A 20,705-nucleotide genomic window follows, 5' to 3' on the forward strand; every position below is an offset into this window, starting at 1 on the left:
GTCTACAGATTTTAATGTTGTGTAGGTGTGTAGGGAGATGTTTCCACGCGCTACCTGGGTATCGAGGATCTTGCGGTAGCGTGGTGTCATACTGCCTCCGTTTCGGGCTTTCATCATCATTTCGAAGCGCTCTGTGGTGAGAGGAGGGTATGTGTTAGCTTCTAGCTCGATAAGGATATGGGGTAGGGTTGCTTTCATGTACCTTCATCTGTGTCTGCGGTCCAGAACTCTGCTTGCTTCAGGTTGCGGAATTTGCCGACCCATTCGAGGTCGACGTCAAAGTGCTTAACCTTGAGGGGCCCCCGCATGAGTAGGTAGACTTTGGTTACGCCGCGCTTGAGAGCTAGGTCGGCGAGTTGAACACTTGTCAGACCGCCTCCTACAATGAGCATGTTGCTTGTCTGACGCGCTTTGATCTTGCGGGTTACATGTGATGGTGGGAATTGCTTGATCTGCATGGCGTGCGTGAAGCCTTCGTGAGGAGGGGGGACATTACTCGGTAGACCAGGCACAGATGGTATTGAGGGTGCGTTCCCTGGTCCAACGGCTAGAATGACTAGGTGTGCATAACGTACGCCTTGGTCTGTCGTAACACGGAAGACTTTTCTGTCGTCTTCTGATGCATCGTCTGAGAAGACACTGTCATTCTCTGCATCCAGGAAGCTCGTAATCTCCTCATACTCAATGTTGACTACGCGTTCCTGTCGGAGCATATCGTTACCAAGGCGATATCGCTTGATGATCTCTTCGCAGTGTGCATCGAAGAGATCTGTACGCGGTACAAAGTAGTCCTTTCGGTCTCTTTCGTCTACATCAGGTGTCCGGCCAAGGAATCGACCTTGTGATTTTATCGTCTTCTTCTTCTTGTGCTTGCTGACTTCCTTACCAGCAACACCTGGAAGTGCTTGGACATCCTTCTCCCTCTCATTCTCATATGTATATCCAAGCAACGCATCTCGATCCGCTGGGTCGACGTGAAAGAACATTGGACTGCGCAGGTAGTCGATATGAAACGTTTTGAAGAGACGCTTCCACTTCGCCATCCAGTCGGCGCCATCGGCATCGAGAACGAGCATGTCCATCGCCTCATGTGCTGGTGTTTGGTGTTCGCATCCACAGTCTGAGCTTTCTGGGGATGAGGGTGGTGTAGGAAGTGAGTCTTTGTTGGTTCTGTAGTTCTTGATGCTCATTTTCCGACCATGTTTTCGGATCCAGTGGTACCGCTGGTGTTCGTCATCTGTGAAGGTTGCTGAAGGGGTGTGTTCGCGGAGACGAGCTGCGACTGCTAGACCTGCTGGTCCGCCGCCTACGATGAGGACGTCGTGGATGTGCATGATGAACTTGATGGCCTGGTAAGAGATGATTTGGGATTATTGTATAGATCACGAGTGAGGTCCATTTGACTTCTCGTGGACATCCAGGTACCTTGATGGCTGGCTAACTTGCCACTTTAGGTACATCCATCATGGTGCTCTAGAGGTACGAGGCTACGCGTCGCATCTGCGATGATGGCATTCTTCATTCGCAATACATTGACTGAAACAGATGTTTCCTGTCTAACCGTCGAGTAAGCTCCGAATAACGGTACTACCCTTCTTAGCTTCCTCGCTTTCTTGGCAGCAGGTGGTGTGATTATGCGGTCTGCGTCTCCGTTGCTACCACACCGAGATTTTTCTTTCTTTTCTCAGCTATATTAGCCTTCTTTCGTATCTCCTTTCTTGTTCACCATCTTCTGTTCGCTCCGGAGAGTCTGGGTTCATGCCGAGTGAAAACATAAGAGAACCGAATAAACAAACTTCCTGAAAGAATAATTCAGCTATTACTAGGTACCCAAGTATCTACAATACAACTAGCTTCATATACGGTCTTTGTGGCAACAGCAGTAACGTACCATACTCCACCATGAGAGCGCTGTGAATTGTCTATCTCACGACTTGATACCCTTGTCGATCACGGCCTCGCCTTCAGAGCCACTCTCATCCTTGCTATGGACTGACACAGCCTGACCCGAGATAACAACATGCTGTCCCAACATCATATGTTCGATGTTCACCTTGGGGCCCTTGAACCACTTGTGCGCCGAGACGAACCACCAAATCGTGACAAAGAGCATTGGGCCGCCGTAGACGACACACGTCCAGTTCATACCTTTTGCGCTGTTTGAGTGTTAGCGGGATGTTGTGAAAAGAATGTGTGGGTTGGCGACATACGTGAGTTCAGCTCCAGTGGTGCTGGGGAAGCACAGAATAGGAATCATGAGCAAGACGAAAGAGCACCCAATGGTACCAATAAGCGTGGACCATTTGCCCAAATGCCATGGACCGGGACGGAAGTTCTTTCCCACGAAAGCGACGCGAATGAAAATGGGGATTGAGAAAGCGCTGTGATTGCTGTTAGCGGGATTCGTTCTCCAAAACGCCCTTCTGTGAAGGAAGAACGGTTAATACTCACACAAAAGCCGCAATAGCGCCGATGGAGAACAAAGCACCAATAGCCAACTGACCCCCAAAGATAAGGAGCAAGCAGCAAATGCCAATCGCACAATTGAACCACACAGCATTCACGGGTGTCTGTGTGTGCTTGTTCACTCGCTTCCAGTATTTCGAAAGCGGGAAGCAATCATCACGTGCGTAGGCGAATGTTACTCTACTCGCTGCAATCATGCATCCCTGACCCATGGAAAAGGCCGCCATGACAGTCATTGCGAGGATTGCCAGTGTCAACTTCTTGGACATGCATTGCATGAGGTATGCAGCGAAAGGCTGGCCTAGATCGGACTGTAGGACAGCTCCAACGTCAACGACCGTGTACGCAACCACGAGCTGTAGAAACCAGCCGAAAAGACCACCGGTAGCAGCCGTCATGACGATAGCGCGTGGAGAAGCGATGTTCGCGTTTGAGCACTCCTCTGCCAGATGGAACGCCGCGTCGTAACCCGACATGGTCCAAATGACACCGATGAAGCTCATCAAAACGGAGATACCGGGTGGGAAAGCTGTACCTTCGTAGATGGTACCCCAGACCTCGCTTGATGGGGTAAAGCGGGGGAGGCCGCGTTCCTCGCGATCAGTTCCCGCTGGAATCATGATGATGACGATGATAAGGGCGATGAAGTTGAATGTCGAGCCTATAGAGTTGAACGTTGCAAGCCATCGAGTTGGCATAGATGAGAGGGCGGCATGAATGATCATGAGAAGGACGGTAAGGAGGAAGGTCTGCCACTCGGTTGGTACATACGACGGATCGTTGATACTGGCGGCGGCAAGTATCATAGCCGAAGCTCCGTAGTTGACTGCTCGAAAGTCAATCCATGTCCCAATTGTAGACCCAAAATGTAAAGGGGGTACTTGCCGGACGGTGCCCCAGTGATCTGGCATAGCCAGTTACTCCATCCTGTAAGCCATGAAGCAAACGGTCCCCATTTACCTGGAGCCAGTACAGCAGATGCATAGTACAAACCACCACTCGTAGGCATACTGCTACACAGCTCGGCCATGCCCATGGCTATGCACTGAATGCCAATCATAGCCAAGGGCCATCCCCACGTCATACCTGCGGTCCCTGCATACCCCATACCATAGTAAAGCGTCGAGGCAAAACTCGGGAGCAGACCCAAGATGGCAAAGCTAACACAAAAGGTAGTGAAGAGGGAGAATTCGCGCTTGAACTCGGACTTGTAACCAAGCGCAGCCAGTGCCTCCTCGTCGGCATCGAACGTGTGTGTTGGGTCGTATGGAATATCGCCGTCTGGTAGAACAGACATGACAGGCTCCTGGCCCACAGACCGGCGTTGTTGGGTGCTCATTGTGTATAATCCAAGATAGGTGTATGCATGAGAGGAGTGTTGACGTGCGTCAAAAGGAGTTAAACTTGCTTTCTTGCTTGTGTTGCCGCATCAAAAACCAACAGGCGGCACAATGTCTATATAATGTTACACCAGGTACACCCCCATTCAAATCAGGTACCCCCAAACTTACCAAGACGCATTTTCGGACTTTGAACAGGTGCGAGCGGGTATTTGTGCGCAGACATATGTATGCGACAGAGAAGTTACTTTGAGAGACGATAAACGTGTTGCGTCGACGAATGACGTTGAAGTGCATGGCATGCTATCGCTATCTCTTTATCAGTTCAGACGTGGAGGGCTAGGCGATCGGCTTGGATACCCTACCACCTAGGGGCAACGGAGTGGGTAGAACATGGCACGCGAACGGAGCGCTATAGCAACATTGGAAAGCAGCCACTTGGCTGTACGCTAGACGATGCAAGAATTGCATGACCTGATGATTAGCATGTTGCAGCGTATCACTAGATGTGGGGCGGAATTTGGTAAACCAAGCTGTCAAACCCAAAATAAGGCGGTGTTGTGGCGTATCTTGAACGTCAAGGTTTCGGGATTATTATTACTGGGAGTAATGCCGATATCTACGCCCTTGACCTGCACACCATGACACTGGGATACACACTCCCACGGCTGGACATGCTAAACAAGGCATAGGTTTCCGTTCAACGGCACAGCGCGCGGGGTTCTACAGGGCGTTCGTGGCTGTGATAAGCGTGTGCGGTATCGCTAGTGGCGTATTTGAGTCTCCACATGTTTCGCCCACAATTGTCAAGCCTATCGAAAGTGGATATTTGAGGGGAATCGAGATGCGTCTCGACATCTGCAATCAATAGTAATTTGTGTTCGGCGCATAATCAGACTTGGTCCCTGGAAATGCACCCACTGGCGGACTCGGGTCTTCCTCATCTCCGCTGTCGTCTTCGCCGCCCTTGAATGTTTCGCTGGGGTCTGGGGGCGCTCTCATACGGACAAGAGCGTCTTCGTCGAGAGCGGGGACGACGAACATTTTGGTTGTGTGGTACTCACGTCCTGATGGCATACTTGCCAACAGTGGTTCGGACGGGGGAATCACTTGCACGCCAACCTACAACACAACGTCAAATCAGCAAGCAAAATGCATATGCTCAAACATACCGTGTCATTCTGTTTCTCCCATTTTTTCAGCAACATGTCGACTATTCGTCCTTCTTCGAACTTGCCTGCATCGGTGCCCCAGTCTACGCCCTTTTCAATCTTACGATCTTCCCTCTTCTCCTGCCAGTCTTTCTTGAGCTTGGAAAATCCGGAAGCTTTCTTGTCCGATTCTACACCTAGCGAGGCGAAACCGAGTTCTTTCTTTGCACCCCTTAGCCACGCGATGCCTTCACCGGTTTTGGCGCTTGCCTCGGCGTCGCAGGCGAGAAATCGACAGGCCTTGCCCTTTGCCGTCCGCCTCAAGTCATCTACATATTTGAGTAGGTCATCATTAATCTTCGGCGATCGACCAAGCATAGCCTGAGCTTTCGCGGCGTGCTCAGAGGAAGCAAGACATAACCGAGCAAACAGATGCGCGCGGACCTTGGGTATCTCAACGCCTCTAAACATCCAGTCCTTGCTCTGTTTGTTCCTGTCTTCTATAACAACAGCCGGATATGGGTCGTCCTTGAGGACGGTGATGAGTGTAGCTTCGGCCATAGTAAGCTCGGCTAGAGCCCCAAGCATAGGTGCCGAGATATCCACCGCTGCCGGTTGCGCATTGTGCTGACCCGCTCGGTTGGCCAAATACGTGTGTATCGAGTCTGCCTCGAGAAAGTGTTTCATAGCAGCACCGATTGCAGTTGCGCGTTGTTCGGGTGAGGGTACGGTGGCATTGTAGAGTGTGTGCAGCTGCGCTCGAGCCTGCAAACTATACACATATGCCAGCGTCGACAGTGTAAAGCACAGCTCACTCTCTAGACCCTTTAGCTTTACCCGCGCAGGCTCACGGCCAGGTATCGAGGAACCTAGGGTTGAGCGCCATTCAATCTCCAGCTCTTTGACCAATACGAGATCGACTTCTTCTCCAGCGCAACTCGTACCGCTTAGACCCGCATCGAGAGCGAACAGATACGGTATATAATCGTTGAGGGCGGATAGTACGGTGGAGAGATTCGAAGCTTGCGATGGAGGTGGTATGCGCTTGTGTCGTTTCAAGACATCGCGAAGGACGCCACGCGCAGTTGTTGCGCAGTTTGGCAAAGACGGGTGCGTGCTGCTATTGAAGTAATCTATGAAGGATATGCTAGAAGTCGTGGGTAGAACAAATGGAAAGGGCATTTTGTTGAGCGTTGACTGCTGTTGTTTAGAGCTGGACTGTTGATGATGCAAGTACGCGGTTGCGTTGTCGCGGGGCTGATGAGCTAACCTCCGCCGCGCATCATGCCATGGGCTGATGTTAGTTATAGTGCCCAACAACACAAGGAATCGTTTCCTAAACAAGGAGAGATCACTTTAGCAACAGAAAACTTGCAAATCATACCATTGCGATTCTACACTTGCGGTGCTCGTGATAGGGCAGCCTCTCTCCCGGCATGTATATACACTGCCTCGCCAGTACGAGAAGCCTACCACAAGTCTCCTCATATGCTTTTCGAACATCAGAAACCAAACAAATGCATTGTATTCGTATTGGTAGTTGACACTGGCGAGGGTTCCTATATGTGGCTTGTCCATCATGTGCTTTCTTGCATGCCCGTCGTATTCTGTAGGTACGCTTATTTCTTGAACGGCTCGTCGAGGTAGTTTTGTTGCGCGAAGAGGTATCCCTTGACCTTTGCGTCCTTGAGCAGCTCAAAGTACCGTTCTGCGTAACTCCCGTTAGCCATTACTCTGGTATTACCCCATGTCCTGCCTTCTGTAGACACGCCTTTCGGAACCTTGTACGAAAGCCCTTGCCAGCAGATATGCAGAGCTCCTCATCGCGAAATTGGTGCCTTCATACCTCGTAGATGCCCACACTTCTCCAAATGGTTGACCCCCTCCCTCCGGTAGCACTTGCTCATTTCGTCCCTCACCAACCGCGCCATCATGCTCTTGACCCACTGCTCCCTAATGATAGCATCCTGTGCAGCCTTGAGAGCTGTGTTGTCGTCGTAGTCGACGCCCTCAAACGTCGGCGCAACCTTTGGCTTTTTGGCGAGGAAGAGTTCGGACTCTGGCGTCGGCATTGCGGCGGCTGTGGAATGTGCGGAGATAATTCGAAGAGGTCGGCGTGTCGTAATTACTCCCCGGAGAGTATTTGGGGTAGATTCCGTACGTCAATTGAGGCTGCGGTGGTGTAGATGCGCGCCGAGTGGAACGTGTTGGTGAGCTCTGAATCAACTGCGCTGCGATTGGCGGCGCTTGCACGTGACGTAGAACCATCGTCTCTCATGGCGTATCGGCATCACCATTTCAATACTCATGTCGCTTTTTTACTTGCGTATTGTCGTCTTCTTATTTTCACATTTTCATTTCCCACCTATTCTACTCCAATCCTTTATCCACCCTCCTAAAGTAGCCCCCACATTCCAAACCGAATCAGTCTTTTTCCCACTTACATCCCTCCCCTTCCAATGCCACTTCGCCGCGTCAAATGTGATTTCGGCTGTTACTTTGTCAAGTTGAAGTAGCCTCTTGTCTCTCTCATTAGCACAGATGGGGCAGATCTGTTCGAGTTTGAAGGTGTGAAGAGGGTAGACACGACCTTCGCCACAAGGCTTCATGATCACTGGAGTAGTGTGTTTTGTGTCCTCGACATCGACGGCATCTGTGTGTACAGTTGTGTATGAGCTTCTCGCCGAACCAGCGATCGACGACTCTGGTCTTCCTGTTGACTCATCATTTAGCAGTGATGAGTCTTCATCTGTATGACCATCCTCGTCACCTTTCGCTGAGCCATAAGCTGGATCCTGGGTACTGTCTCTCTTATCTCGATCCAAAGGAGTTTCCAGATGCGCAGCTGCCTTTGTCTTTGCGGCTTCGCAGTATCTAATCGGTGTCTCGGAAAATGTATGGTGGCCGCAGCCTAGGAAGATGTAGAATCGGTAGTAGCACATGTTGTAATGTTGAGATGTTGTGGAAGTACACTAAGGTGTGTGATCTTCACGAAGAGGCCGTCTTGTAGGTCAATGCCTGGCTGAATAGCCCTTTCACAGACAAGGGGTTGAGTGTGTTATGACCTTCACGCCAGCTTTGTTGAACAAATGCACCGTCCATCTGGGACAGAACAAAGCACATATTTCTACCTGGACATGCGCTATGAGTAGAAAGTGAAATCAGGTAGGCGTGGCCTGGTGCACCTGTGACTCAACTCTGAACAATGCTAGGCAGACACTCTTCACAAAGACAATGGAGCCCTAATGTATACATTCACTTACGTTTCTTTGTTCATGTAAACCATTCGCGAAAATTACTTGCTTTTATTACAAATGCATAATTTACAAAAAAGTAGTGTCTATGTTGGAGCTCCTTTTGACGCATGGACAATCTACGCCATGATCCATTCAAAACCATAACTTAGAACCCTCGTCCGAATTTTTTTTAGATGCCTTTACCAAACACCATGCTTGATGCAATCAGACTGTCATAACACAAGATCATGCTGTCGTTTCCTTCTCTCTCGTAACCCCTGGATGACTTGCCTGCGCTTCAGTATCAATAGGCATGGATCCTTTGCTAGCTCTCTTCTTCCGCCTTTCATTACGTTCGGCTTCCCTCTCAAGCCTTTTGGCCTTTTCAACTTCCAGCCCGGTCTTCGTCTCCTCATGTTGCTTATCGAGCATATTGCGCGAAACCAAAAGACTGACACAAAGGCCAGCAGCAGCGAAGGCGACGTACAAAATCCACATTTTACTCAAGGAATCGGCAAATGCTTTTCGCGCAACTGCCCGTTGAGCTTCGGGCAGCGACTGAATGACTCGGACATTGGCGCCAGCGGAACCTCCGGAAAACATCTGAGCGGTCTGTGTGCCAAGCGCAGCAGCAAGTTCCGGTTGTTTGGTTCTTATCTCGTTGTTGAATATAACTCCGCCGACGACGACCGAAATCGCGGAGCCCAGATTGCGGACAAATCCGAATGTGGCCGTTGCAGTAGCAATGTCTCGTTTCTGTTGAGTTATGTCAGCATATGCATAATAGATGCAAGTCGGTAGGGGAACCATGTCCCTGGATGACATCCCACATGCCGCGCGGCATATTGAAAGTCATGTGCAATAGGACGCAAATGGGCTGGGCTTACAGGTATGTTGCTCTGAAGTGCGATAAGCGGACTCTGGAAGTTCTGGCCGACACCAATACCGGTGATGATTTGAAATATAATAATCTTAGCCCAGGACGTGTTGACATTGAAGTTAATATAGAGCCCGAATCCCAGAGTCATCATGAACATGCCAAACCAGATCTGAAAGTTGGTCAGCAAATGTATCACGTGTAGGTTGCGTACAGACATTCGGGCGCTTACCAAGGGTAGATATTGTCCAGTCTTTTTGATGATCACTCCGGTTGCCGCCGACATAATTGACAGCGCGACTGCGGACGGTAGAAGATACACACCCGAGAGGATTGGCGTTGCTCCAAGGACGCCCTGGAAGTAAAGTGGCAAAAAGTAGTTTCCGCTGATGAACACGAAGGCATGGAAGAAGCAAGTAGCCAGAGCAGCTAAGTTCGAACGCTCCGAGAAGAGGCTGAGCGGCATGAGTGGGTACGGTGCTATCCGCCATTCAATGAGGAAAAAGATGCCAATGACAACGGCCCCGAAGATGATAAGACACAGTACCGTCGCGGAGTCCCAAGGATGCGTTATGCCACCGAATTCCAGTCCTAGCAGAAGCATGATGACTCCACCGGTCATAGTGAACGAGCCCAGCCAGTCGACCGCTTTCAGTCCCTCTCGTAATGGAGTCTTGGGCGTTTTGACGTCGAGGAAGAAGAACAAGATGATGAAGGCTACACCGTCAAATGGTAGGTTGATGTAAAAGCAGTATCTCCAATCCTCGATTCCAGTGTCAGTAGGTGTTTAGAATGTATTTGTGTTGTGGGAGTGAATGTGTGAAGTAGGGGTGGACATGTGGGCTACTCACTACTTTTTGGGTGAACGCGCCACCAACAACAGGACCTAGCGAACTCGCCAACGCCCATACACCACCGATGATACCAAAGTATGCGCCTCTGTCTCGTACGGAGAATATGTCGGAAATGGTGATATTGACTAGAGTTATCAAGCCACCACCACCAATGCCCTGGATGACTCTAGCGGCAATGAGCATATTCATGTTGACAGCCACTCCAGCAAGCAGCGATCCGACAAAGAAGATGACATTCGTAAGCAAAAGTATAGGCTTCCTCCCGAAAATGTCTGACACCTTGCCCCAAATCGGCGTGGCGGCCGACTGAGCAATCAGATATGCCGAACCAATCCATGTGTATCCTGACGCGCTATTGAATTCTTGGGAAATCGTGGGCAATGCGGTCGTAACGATTGTGATATCTAGAGCGACGAGTAGGACGGCAATGGAAAGCGACAGCATGATGAGAAATATCTGCAGTTTCGTTCGTGGCGGACGCTCATCATCCTGTGCAGCGGGCGCTGCAGGCGCAACAGCAGTGCCATTTGCGCCTCCATCTTTCTCGTTCAGATTGTTTTCGCCATCTTGTGCAGGTTCGTCTCTTTTCTCCACGCTCAGCGAGGGACTTCCAATGTCTGTGGGCGCATTTGAGTCTGACTGTGGATTCGCAGCTGGGCTTGTCGTGCTGTGCGTGGCGCTCATATCAAAGTAGGAAAAGCTGAAGGATTGATTTCAAAGAACACTACGTGAGGTATGGCTGTGCTATGTATAAAGGCGCACGAGCGAGTTTGCCATGCGTAATGACAGACAATGGGTCGGCATCGCACTTCGGCGCGCTCGATCACCGAGCGCTAAACCCTTGTAGAGTGGAGAGCTAGATCGATTCAATGAACGAGTCTCCGTTGCTGCTTGAGCCATCTCCCGGGAATAAGGGCACATGCCGCTGCAGTCAACGACATCGTCGTAGAAGATGTGCTTGGGTCGATGGATGAGGTGTGGTGTTGTACGCCCACTTGGAGAAGTGATTGTCAGCATCAGCCTTGGAGGCAAGCCACTGCTAACACTTTGCGCCGACGAGAAGCCGTATTACGAGTAGTAGGCTGACACGGTGAGCTTGCACGCCTCAAAGCGTTTTAACAAGATGCTTGAAAGGGGGGCACTATCGCTTGTTTAACGAGCAAGCGGCTCATGCAGTGTCACATAACGGCGTGCGGGAGAGAAAAGCCACAGTACGACAGAGAAGGCCGCGGAGAGGTGAAATGAGGAAGAAGCTAGGGTTGTTTATGTGCAGATGAAGTTGGCTCGACGGCCAAGGCCAACGACCACGACTGTTGAGCGGCCGTTCCCCGCTGTAATACCCGTGAGTAGTTTGTTCTTCGCGTGCTCTAGGGCGAGCTATGGTTAGCACGGAGCAGGCAAAAAGCAGCAGTGGGTATCATGAGATCAGAGTGGTATTGAGCTTGCAATCGCTCGCAAGGCGCTGATATAACTGTAAAAGATAAGAAGGGAGCGAGCGTTTCATTATATGGCGCAACCAGGGCGTGTCTGGACTCGATCAGTGCAGGACAGCGCTGTTGAAGCTCCTGCTCCGATAACTGGATGAACCACGTCATTCTCCACCGAATCCCAGCGCCCAGGCGGTAGATGCAGCTGGCAGACGTGTGGAGGAGCAGGTGTTTGGATGAGTAGGCATGGCGGTTTTCGTCATACGCTGCAAGCTGCGTGTCTGTGCGTCGGGGGTTGGCATGGTGTTGAGAAGCTAGATATAGGGCTAGTCTAACGTGCAGCACCACAGCGGGGTGAGGAGATGTGGCAGCATCCCTCCAGACGCTCAGGCAGCCAGTATCGACAACTGGTGCAGCCGAATGGGAGATTGTTGTTGTAACACCGCCTACAGCCGCAACCCCTCCCACCGTTTTCCCCGCAGTGGGCGCACAACAGTGCAGCATCCAACGGTAGTCGCTCGCCGGATGCGCAGTCGGCAGGGCAGGATGCGCTCGCAGTGAAGCAGGCCATCCCACGCATCCCAGACGACATGGCCCACGCGGACTTGTCGTAGCAACGGTCTAGGCTTTTCCGACTCTTTCCTTTCTGTTGGGCTGCATGCCGATCAGCCGAAGAGGCTTTTGCAGGCTTTTACAGGCCTTTGCAGCGCGTCCGTCTGCACTCTGCAGCTACCGGTACGCGACGGCCCTGGCTGTGGTTTGGCAAGCCCGTTGACGGCGACAGGCGACGCCTTTGTGGCAGCTCCCACGGCGTCGCAGGTGACGTTGAAGCAGCAGCGTGTCAGTCCCGTACGAGGCGGGCGATTCGCCAGTCCCTTCGCAGCGACCAGGGCCTGTCTTGTGCGGCACTCCGGCCTGGCTGCAAGCGGCCGGCATGCTCTTTCGAGTTTCCACGGTTGCGAATTTGCAGGCTTGCGGGGTTGTGGCTAGTCTGCTGGGTCTGCGGTGGTGGTCTAGTCCATCGGGTCGAAGCTTGCGCACCATGTTGCCATCTGCAACCAAACCTCTGTTTCTTAATCGTCCCCCCAATCCATACCATACTTTGACTGTGTACTCGAGCCAGCGCTGCCCTTGCGTCGACGGCCCGCATTCTTGGAGTGAGCACCACAACGGCACCACGTCGACGCCCACGCTCCCCCCCGCAGCCCCCCAGATATATACTTGACGAGAGCCCGCCGCCGCCGCACGCCGCCGCCACACACCGCATGTCGACACGGAGCAGCCGGCCAAATTCGCTCCCCGCCGTTTGGCAACAGCTGTGATAGATATTGAGGCATTGAATTGGCCCTTTGTTTCCCGCCCACGCCAACCCACCATGACGGCCATGTTATCCCTCCCGCGAGACAACGCGCCCTTTCAACGCTCGCCCTCGTCGTCGTCGCTCGCCTACGACGCCTACTCGCCGCTGCGCAAGAACCAGTGCTCGCTGCCGGATCTGCGGTCGCCGTCGCTGAGCTCGTCGCGCACCTCGTCCGTCTACTCGACGTCGGCCAGCAGCCTCTCACTCGACAAGTCGGACGAGTCGAGCAGTGAGGACGATGGGCTGTCGTTCCCCAACTACGGCTCGGCGCGGCAGTACAAAAAAAGTGGCAGCAACAGCAGCAGAAGCGGCGGCGGCGGCGTCACCCCCATCGACCTCGGCTCATTAAACACTGCAAGCACAACCATGCGCCCGGGCGCGCTCCCTTCACCCTCGCCCACCGACGTTTTGTCCGCCGACACGCCCATGACCACGCCCGACCCTCACCCAATCTCCGAGGATGACACGGCAGTGCGCAAGGAACCCTCGCACCACGTCGACTATCTCTCGTACGAGTGGCGGGAAGAGGACATCTGGTCATCGTGGCGGCACATTGTCGAGCACCGCAGCGTCTACGGCGAGCGCTCCAGGCTCGAAAATGCGTCGTGGCGAACGTGGGCCAAGGCCCAGTTTAAGCTCAAGACGGTGTCGCCCGAGACATTGAATTGGTGAGTCTCGAGTATTTCGATCTGCAGCGGCAGGGGTGTCGATCACCCCCATCCGTGCACGCATCTTGCAGGTTTTTTCTTTTGGCATGTACTAACGAAATGCCTAGGCTAAAGGACGTCGACGTGACCTGGCTGTACGGACCAATGCAGCCTGCCTCAAATCGCTTCTGCTCGCAGCAAAACTCTGAGCCTGCGAGCCGGCTGTCCAAGACCAACTCTTTTGTCAATGGCGTCAAGAAGCCCATTCTCAAGAAGCGCAGCATGTCAGAGGCCATGCTGCAGAAGTCGCTGTCTTCATCCTCGCTAGTGCAGCAGGCCGCTGAGTCGGTGCAGGCACAGCAAACAACCGGTGTGACGCTGGACATGCGGAGAAACCGACCAATCATCGGCCGAGCCACCCCTGACTACCCCACACCTTCCACACTTCCCCGGGGCCTGTTATGGGAAGGTACCGACTATTTCTCCTCAAAATCCACCTCTGGCCTGCAGACGCCCGACCATGGCGAGAAGCGCCACATTCGCTTCGATGACAAGGTCGAGCAGTGCATCGCCGTCGAGTGCAAAGACGCCGACGACGAAGAGGACGACTGCAACCACAACCCCTGGGCAAAGTACCAGGAAAACGACTCGTCGTCGGACGAAGGCGTCGTCATGATGAAGCGCTCACGCCGCAAGAAGTCGCTCTCACGGACGGCGTCGACGGCCAGCATCAGCACGGACAACAAAACTATTGCCAAGCTGCCGTCAACGACGCTCAAGTATAAAACAGACGCTCCCGACGACGAGCCTGACACGCAACAATCCCACTCCCTTGGCTTCTGGAAGCCACGTGGACTCTCCCCGTCGCCTTCGTCGGAGACGTTGAAGCCTTCCAATCCCTCACGCAACTTCCTGCTTGCAGAGGATGACGAAGAGAGCGGGGAGTATTTTGATCCCGCAAGCGCATATGGCGCAAAGCGACCCAGCACACCCACTGCTTCAGATCCCTACTCATTACGGCGCAGCGCGTCTTCAGCATCACTAGAAGGTGGTGGATTCCGCAGAACACCTTCGGGTATGTTCATGCCCTTTACTGAAGACGAAGAAGATCCTCTGCCGCCCACATTGCTAGGCAGGGTTGTTGACACGGTAAATACTGCACGAGATATAGGACATGTCATATGGAATGCGGCATGGAGCAATTAGGACTTTGACTTTTAGCGTATGGCGTTGCGGCTTGTAATATTCACATGGTCAGGGTGGGCAGGTAGCATACAGACACGGTCCACATTTCACGGCCTGGCAAGGCGGCGGTGTTTTGGTATACTTCGATTGGAAGCGTCGTCCATGCATGGTTGGGACTATAGGATATAGCTCCCCCACGATCGATAATATATACGTGAAATACACAACTACCTTTTGCATGACGTGATGTGAACCACTGGACTTGCTCCGGCTAATGCACTCAACGACGTGGCCTACCATGGCATTGCCTACTTAGCCGAGTTGCGCGAATGTAGTAGTACACAAGCGTACCTAGGTAACATCAAACCTTGGACGACTTGCCGGGCATCACGTGCATAAAGATGCATTCAATGCCCGATGCTCTCTCCAAGATTACTTGGGACGGTATCATCTGGATAGTACCGAGCCCGAGGTCTAGTGATGGAAGAAGTTACCTCAGTTGTCCCTAGGCCATGCATACTAAGCACGGCAACGGTGTTATCGCGAACCTTGGCGTGAAAGCGAAATATGAAGCACGCCGAGAAGTAATCAGACGCACGACATACAATTTCCGGACGCGCACAATACGCGTTGTAGTATCATGGCATCAGGCCAGCTGGCAGTTACGTGAAGCAATTCGAGAAGCTTCGTCCATGGCGGCATAGCAATAGGCCAGGGGTGCCGTGGCACTGGCCAATCCAGGAATAGTGGGGAACTGCCCGCTCCGAGTTGACCAGGTGTCAGCTTCGACATTATTTATCTACCACAGAGCCCCAGCCTTCCTCTGCGAATTTCCACTTCTACTTCAACTCTGTCCCAATTCTTCTGCTCTCCCTTGGAAAGCAGGCAAGCACGATGCGCTTTGCAATTGGTGCCACCGTTGCGCTCGCTGCCGCCGTTGTGCGTGCAGACGACGCCAGCGCTCCCGAAGCTGAATCATCCGCCGCGTCCACGGTCGCGAAGCCTACATTCACCGTATGTGTCCATGATGTCAGTAAACGTAGAACACCACTGACGGCAGGATAGCCCACAAAACTCAAGGCACCCTTCCTTGAGCAGTTCACCGACGACTGGGAATCCCGGTGGAAGCCCTCGCATGCGAAGAAGGATGTCAAGAGCGACGACGAAGAATGGGCATACGTTGGCACTTGGGCCGTCGAGGAGCCTACTGTGCTGAAGGGTATGGAGGGCGACAAGGGCTTGGTCATCAAGGACAAAGCTGCTCACCACGCCATTTCCGCCAAGTTCCCCAAGGCCATTAACAACAAGGATAACACCCTTGTTGTTCAGTATGAGGTCAAGCTTCAGGGTAAGTTGTTGTACCAGATTTTGTCTAGTATCACTATTCTGACATGGTTCTAGATGGCCTCGAGTGCGGTGGTGCGTACATGAAGCTTCTCCAGGACAACAAGGCTCTCCACGCCGAGGAGTTCTCCAACGCTTCTCCCTACATCATCATGTTCGGTCCTGACAAGTGCGGTGCAACCAACAAGGTATGTATCCGCAAATCCTAGAAACTACCAAAGCTCACAGTTTAGGTTCACTTCATCTTCCGCCACAAGAACCCCAAGACCGGCGAATATGAGGAGAAGCACCTCAACGCTCCCCCCATGGCTCGTATCGTCAAGACGTCGACCCTCTACACTCTCATCGTCAAGCCCGACCAGAACTTTGAGATCAAGATCGACGGCGAGTCTATCCGCAACGGCACCCTCCTTGAGGACTTCACCCCGTCCGTCAACCCCCCTGAGGAGATCGATGACCCCAACGACAAGAAGCCCGAGGACTGGGTTGATGACGCTAGAATCCCTGACCCTGAGGCTAAGAAGCCCGAAGACTGGGACGATGATGCGCCCTTTGAGATTGTTGACGAGGAGGCCACCAAGCCTGAGGACTGGCTTGATGATGAGCCCACCACCATCCCCGACCCCGAGGCTGAGAAGCCCGAAGACTGGGATGACGAGGAGGATGGTGACTGGATTCCACCCACCGTTCCCAACCCCAAGTGCGACGAAGTCTCTGGCTGCGGCAAGTGGGAGCCTCCCATGAAGAAGAACCCCAACTTCCGTGGCAAGTGGGCTGCACCATTTATTGACAACCCTGCCTACAAGGGCGAATGGGCCCCCAGGAAGATCCCGAACCCTGACTACTTTGAGGACAAGACTCCGGCCAACTTTGAGCCCATCGGCGCTGTAAGTTATTCTTTGCCCGTTCTTTGCAACATGATTTATTGACATTTCACAGATTGGTTTCGAACTCTGGACCATGCAGAACGACATCCTCTTCGACAACATCTACATTGGCCACTCGGTTGAAGAAGCTGAGAAGCTCAAGGCCGAGACCTTCGACCCCAAGCACGCAGCTGAGAAGGCTGAAGAGGAGGCCACCAAGCCCAAGCCCGCCGACACACCCAAGTCGCCCAGCGACCTTGTCTTCAAGGACGACCCGCTCAAGTATGTCCAGGAGAAGACCAAGCTCTTTGTCGAGATCGCCAAGCGTGACCCTGTCGAGGCCATCAAGTTTGTTCCTGAGGTCGCTGGTGGTGTTGGTGTTATCCTCGTCACCATCTTCGCTATCCTTGCCTCTGTCCTCCTCGGCTCCGGCGCTGCTCCCTCCAAGGAGCAAGTCAAGGCTCAGGCGAAGAAGGCTAAGGACTCTGCAGTGAAGGCCAAGGACAAGACAGCCGAGGCTGTCGCTACTGGCTCTGAGAAGGCTCAGGCTGAGGTCAACAAGCGCACCAACAAGTCGTAGGTTGCCATGGCACATACAAGGTGAAAAGAAACAGCTCGCGGAGAGTGCAAGATGTGAAGAAAAGGATACCATAGGGACGTGGTCTTGGAGGATTATCCAGACCGTACATTATTGGATTTCAGACTTGTGGCTAACATCATTGAGGGTCACGGCGTTATAAATATGTATTGAAGTCTTTGTTTTTGGGAATCAAGGCATGCAGCGTCTAGGGTATTAGGCCAGAAAATATGGTCAATGAAAACATCCATCACACTCCTGGTTTTACTATACTCTTCTGTGCTGTGGTTTCCATGGTTGCTATCCTGGGTTTAGTGGTGCTGACTCGCCATTGAGATCAAAATGACCACACAGACGCCGCAAACGCCGCGGAGGTGGATAAGCCTTGAATTCCCGATCCCGAGCTACCTCGGAAAGGCCCCGCACCACATCTCCAGCACTCCAACAAGCGGTCGAGAAGGTAAGGCGGGATTGTTTTCCCTGAATAGCCGCACCTGTTGCATGAGCTCTACGTGGTCTTTACCATAGTTTAAGTTTCTCTCCAACGTCTTGGTCCACAGGCTGGCTCTTCAATTCCTCGCCAACTTTGCACTGAGCTCCCACATCTCCGCACACCTGACCGGCACTTGCCATAAGCAACATGGCTTCCCGCCGAGCGCTCGCACGTCTCCCCACATTGACCGCTCGTTCCTCCCTCTCTCGCGCAGCTCCTCTGTGTAGCAGAATGTCGTCGCCAGTTAGTCAAAGCAAAGTCGCCGCACGGCGGCTGCATGCCACGGCTCAACACCTCAAGCCAGCATCGTCTGCCGTGGCCGAGTCGTATCCCATGAACCACGAGCCAATAAAGTCGCCAACAGATACACCGAACTTTGTCGATAACAAGTTCGTGGCTTCAAAAGCAACGCAATGGATTGATCTGCATGATCCTGCGACCAACAACCTGGTGACGCGCGTTCCCCAAAGCACCGATGAGGAGCTCAAGGCGGCAGTTGATAGCGCCGAGAAGGCGTTCAAGCCTTGGAAAGAGACGAGTCTGCTTCACAGACAGCAAATCTTGTTTAAATACACACATTTGATTCGTGAGAACTGGGACAGGCTAGCTGCCAGCATCACGTTGGAGCAGGGCAAGACGTTTGCGGATGCACGAGGAGATGTGCTCCGCGGCTTGCAAGTTGCCGAGACTGCCTGTGGTATCACGACGCAGATGACTGGTGAGGTACTTGAGGTGGCAAAAGACATGGAGACACGCAGCTACAGAGAGCCATTGGGCGTGGTGGCTGCTATCTGCCCGTTCAGTGAGTACATAACTTGGGCAGCATTGCAACGGTGCTAATGTACTACCCAGACTTCCCCGCTATGATACCTCTTTGGACCATCCCCATCGCCGCCGTTACTGGTAACACGTGCGTCATCAAGCCTTCGGAACGTGACCCTGGTGCCTGCATGATTCTCGCGGAGCTCGCAGAGAAGGCTGGATTCCCTCCAGGTGTAATCAACATTGTACATGGTGCGGCCAAGACTGTCGACTTTATCATTGACGAGCCCCGTATCAAGGCAATCAGCTTTGTGGGAAGCAACCAAGCTGGAGAGTACATTTATGCGCGTGCATCTGCCAAGGGCAAGCGTGTGCAGGCCAACTTGGGCGCGAAGAATCACGCAGCTGTTCTGCCCGACTGCAACAAGAACCATGCGTTGAACGCGATTGCTGGTGCTGCATTCGGTGCTGCAGGCCAGCGATGCATGGCTCTGAGCACTCTGGTCATGATCGGTGAGACCAAAGATTGGGTTCCTGAGATTGCAGAGCGTGCAAAGGAGCTCTCGATGAACGGTGGTTTTGAAGAAGGCGCAGACCTGGGACCAGTTATCAGCCCGCAATCCAAGAAGAGGATCGAAGATCTCATTGCGAGCGCCGAGGAGGAGGGTGCGACTATCCTTCTTGATGGACGTGGTCAAAAGCCATCATCTGAAAAGTACGCAAATGGCAATTGGGTAAGTATTCGGAACGTCTGGAACAAGTGTGGACTACGTTGTACTAACTGTCGTCAGGTCGGACCGACTATTATCGCCAACGTCAAGCCACACATGAAGTGCTACAAGGAGGAGATTTTCGGGCCCGTACTGGTCTGCTTGAATGTTGAGACGATTGACGAAGCCATCGACATGATCAACGCCAACGAATACGGCAACGGCACAGCCATCTTCACGCGCTCAGGTGCCACTGCCGGTCGCTTCCAGCGCGAGATTGAGGCCGGACAGGTCGGCATCAATGTGCCCATTCCCGTCCCTGTAAGTCCGCTGCCCCTGTCGAATACGATGAACGCTGATCATGTATAGCTCCCCATGTTCTCCTTCACTGGCAACAAGAAGTCAGTTGCGGGTGGTGGCGCTAGCACCTTTTACGGTAAACCGGGACTTCAATTCTACACACAACAAAAGACGGTAACGAGTCTGTGGAGAAGTGAAGATGCCGTAGCAACTAAGGCGTCGGTAAACATGCCTACGCACAGCTAGATGTCTTGGCGTCAGCGTAAGCTGGGAGTTTTTTCGGAAATGGAAAAGGTTTTAGCGTATCTGGGCACAACTGAATGGCACATTTGAATAAAGGCATTCACAGAAGCGCATGCTGTTTGAAAGCGACGTGACTTGAGCCGGGTGTAAATGCCCGTAGAGCAGAAAAGCATTAAATGCCAATGCGCCAGCCCTGGGCGGAACGTCGGGTGTGTGGGTGTGGGTGTGGATGTGTCTGCGGGAGGAAATCCGGGCGAGGCTGGGGGGTAACGCCACCTGCATCATCGATGTCATGATTGCCAGAGCATCTTTGACAAAGGGCTTTTAATAGAAGAAGGGCAATGCCAATTGCGCACTACAGCGTGCATCGCACTTCCACATGGACGCGGCTGTTCAATGCCGACCAATGGGTTTGACAGCACGGGTATACGGCGTGGAATGCAAATGCACAGCCATGCACGCTTCTTGCTGAATTTGGCCGGGTGCTGGCGTAGTCTGATTGACATTTGCTGCTGCGGTACTTTAGTGCGTGATGCAGCGCGATATCGAATCGAAAGCGACATGCGTGCCGTGACAGGACAGGCAGATTGTGCAGTGCCAGTGCCAGTGCCAGTGCCAGTGCAATTATCCGAGACAGCGAGGCGACAGCAGCGAACCGGCCGCGTGGTCCCGCTGCGTGGTGTTGGGGTGGAGAGGTTGGTGTGTGTGGTAGTGGTGAGGCAGGGTGCCAAGCAATAGGACCGCATCCGGCAGACAGACTATTGAAGCCGTCGCATTTCTGCTGATGCTAACGGCCGCTTCTGACGACAAAGGGTTGCTGGTGGCGACAAGTGATGTAGTAAGTTGGACAGTGCCAAAGTATTTTCG

The 20,705-nt window shown here is 52.9% G+C and overlaps 11 protein-coding genes across 11 annotated transcripts; 4 read left to right on the plus strand and 7 right to left on the minus strand.

The window, feature by feature from the left end:
* Nucleotides 1–194: 194 nt before the first annotated feature.
* PtrM4_136330 (uncharacterized protein) lies at nt 195–1,334 on the minus strand (the record flags this gene model as incomplete). The annotated part of the gene is made up of 1 exon (XM_066109300.1): nt 195–1,334. One exon carries the CDS (start codon nt 1,332–1,334, stop codon nt 195–197), a length of 1,140 nt encoding a protein of 379 aa, XP_065960222.1.
* Nucleotides 1,335–1,927: 593 nt separating this feature from the next.
* Nucleotides 1,928–2,969, minus strand: PtrM4_136340 (PotE, Amino acid transporter; the record flags this gene model as incomplete). The annotated part of the gene is made up of 3 exons (XM_001938302.2): nt 1,928–2,156; nt 2,211–2,381; nt 2,452–2,969. The coding sequence occupies 3 exons, from the start codon at nt 2,967–2,969 to the stop codon at nt 1,928–1,930; spliced, it is 918 nt and encodes a 305-aa protein (XP_001938337.2).
* Nucleotides 2,970–3,268: 299 nt separating this feature from the next.
* On the minus strand, nt 3,269–3,805 carry PtrM4_136350 (PotE, Amino acid transporter; the record flags this gene model as incomplete). Its single annotated transcript, XM_066109301.1, has 1 exon — nt 3,269–3,805. The coding sequence occupies one exon, from the start codon at nt 3,803–3,805 to the stop codon at nt 3,269–3,271; it is 537 nt and encodes a 178-aa protein (XP_065960223.1).
* Nucleotides 3,806–4,670: 865 nt separating this feature from the next.
* PtrM4_136360 (BRO1 domain containing protein) lies at nt 4,671–6,139 on the minus strand (the record flags this gene model as incomplete). The annotated part of the gene is made up of 2 exons (XM_001938301.2): nt 4,671–4,928; nt 4,979–6,139. The coding sequence occupies 2 exons, from the start codon at nt 6,137–6,139 to the stop codon at nt 4,671–4,673; spliced, it is 1,419 nt and encodes a 472-aa protein (XP_001938336.1).
* A 437-nt stretch (nt 6,140–6,576) lies between these two features.
* On the minus strand, nt 6,577–7,029 carry PtrM4_136370 (uncharacterized protein; the record flags this gene model as incomplete). Its single annotated transcript, XM_001938300.2, has 2 exons — nt 6,577–6,665; nt 6,804–7,029. The coding sequence occupies 2 exons, from the start codon at nt 7,027–7,029 to the stop codon at nt 6,577–6,579; spliced, it is 315 nt and encodes a 104-aa protein (XP_001938335.1).
* Nucleotides 7,030–7,327: 298 nt separating this feature from the next.
* On the minus strand, nt 7,328–7,899 carry PtrM4_136380 (uncharacterized protein; the record flags this gene model as incomplete). Its single annotated transcript, XM_066109302.1, has 2 exons — nt 7,328–7,330; nt 7,402–7,899. 2 exons carry the CDS (start codon nt 7,897–7,899, stop codon nt 7,328–7,330), a joined length of 501 nt encoding a protein of 166 aa, XP_065960224.1.
* A 540-nt stretch (nt 7,900–8,439) lies between these two features.
* Nucleotides 8,440–10,608, minus strand: PtrM4_136390 (ProP, Permease major facilitator superfamily; the record flags this gene model as incomplete). The annotated part of the gene is made up of 4 exons (XM_001938299.1): nt 8,440–8,949; nt 9,081–9,242; nt 9,303–9,833; nt 9,922–10,608. 4 exons carry the CDS (start codon nt 10,606–10,608, stop codon nt 8,440–8,442), a joined length of 1,890 nt encoding a protein of 629 aa, XP_001938334.1.
* A 2,469-nt stretch (nt 10,609–13,077) lies between these two features.
* PtrM4_136400 (uncharacterized protein) lies at nt 13,078–13,383 on the plus strand (the record flags this gene model as incomplete). The annotated part of the gene is made up of 1 exon (XM_001938298.2): nt 13,078–13,383. The coding sequence occupies one exon, from the start codon at nt 13,078–13,080 to the stop codon at nt 13,381–13,383; it is 306 nt and encodes a 101-aa protein (XP_001938333.2).
* Nucleotides 13,384–14,030: 647 nt separating this feature from the next.
* PtrM4_136410 (uncharacterized protein) lies at nt 14,031–14,564 on the plus strand (the record flags this gene model as incomplete). The annotated part of the gene is made up of 1 exon (XM_066109303.1): nt 14,031–14,564. One exon carries the CDS (start codon nt 14,031–14,033, stop codon nt 14,562–14,564), a length of 534 nt encoding a protein of 177 aa, XP_065960225.1.
* Nucleotides 14,565–15,437: 873 nt separating this feature from the next.
* On the plus strand, nt 15,438–17,333 carry PtrM4_136420 (calreticulin precursor; the record flags this gene model as incomplete). Its single annotated transcript, XM_001938297.2, has 5 exons — nt 15,438–15,557; nt 15,609–15,891; nt 15,945–16,075; nt 16,121–16,774; nt 16,827–17,333. The coding sequence occupies 5 exons, from the start codon at nt 15,438–15,440 to the stop codon at nt 17,331–17,333; spliced, it is 1,695 nt and encodes a 564-aa protein (XP_001938332.1).
* A 721-nt stretch (nt 17,334–18,054) lies between these two features.
* PtrM4_136430 (PutA, NAD-dependent aldehyde dehydrogenase) lies at nt 18,055–19,841 on the plus strand (the record flags this gene model as incomplete). Its single annotated transcript, XM_001938296.2, has 4 exons — nt 18,055–18,625; nt 18,676–19,319; nt 19,377–19,616; nt 19,665–19,841. The coding sequence occupies 4 exons, from the start codon at nt 18,055–18,057 to the stop codon at nt 19,839–19,841; spliced, it is 1,632 nt and encodes a 543-aa protein (XP_001938331.1).
* Nucleotides 19,842–20,705: the final 864 nt, after the last annotated feature.

Source organism: Pyrenophora tritici-repentis, chromosome 8 (genome assembly GCF_003171515.1).
Source record: "Pyrenophora tritici-repentis strain M4 chromosome 8, whole genome shotgun sequence".
In the NCBI taxonomy this organism is placed as follows: domain Eukaryota; kingdom Fungi; phylum Ascomycota; class Dothideomycetes; order Pleosporales; family Pleosporaceae; genus Pyrenophora; species Pyrenophora tritici-repentis.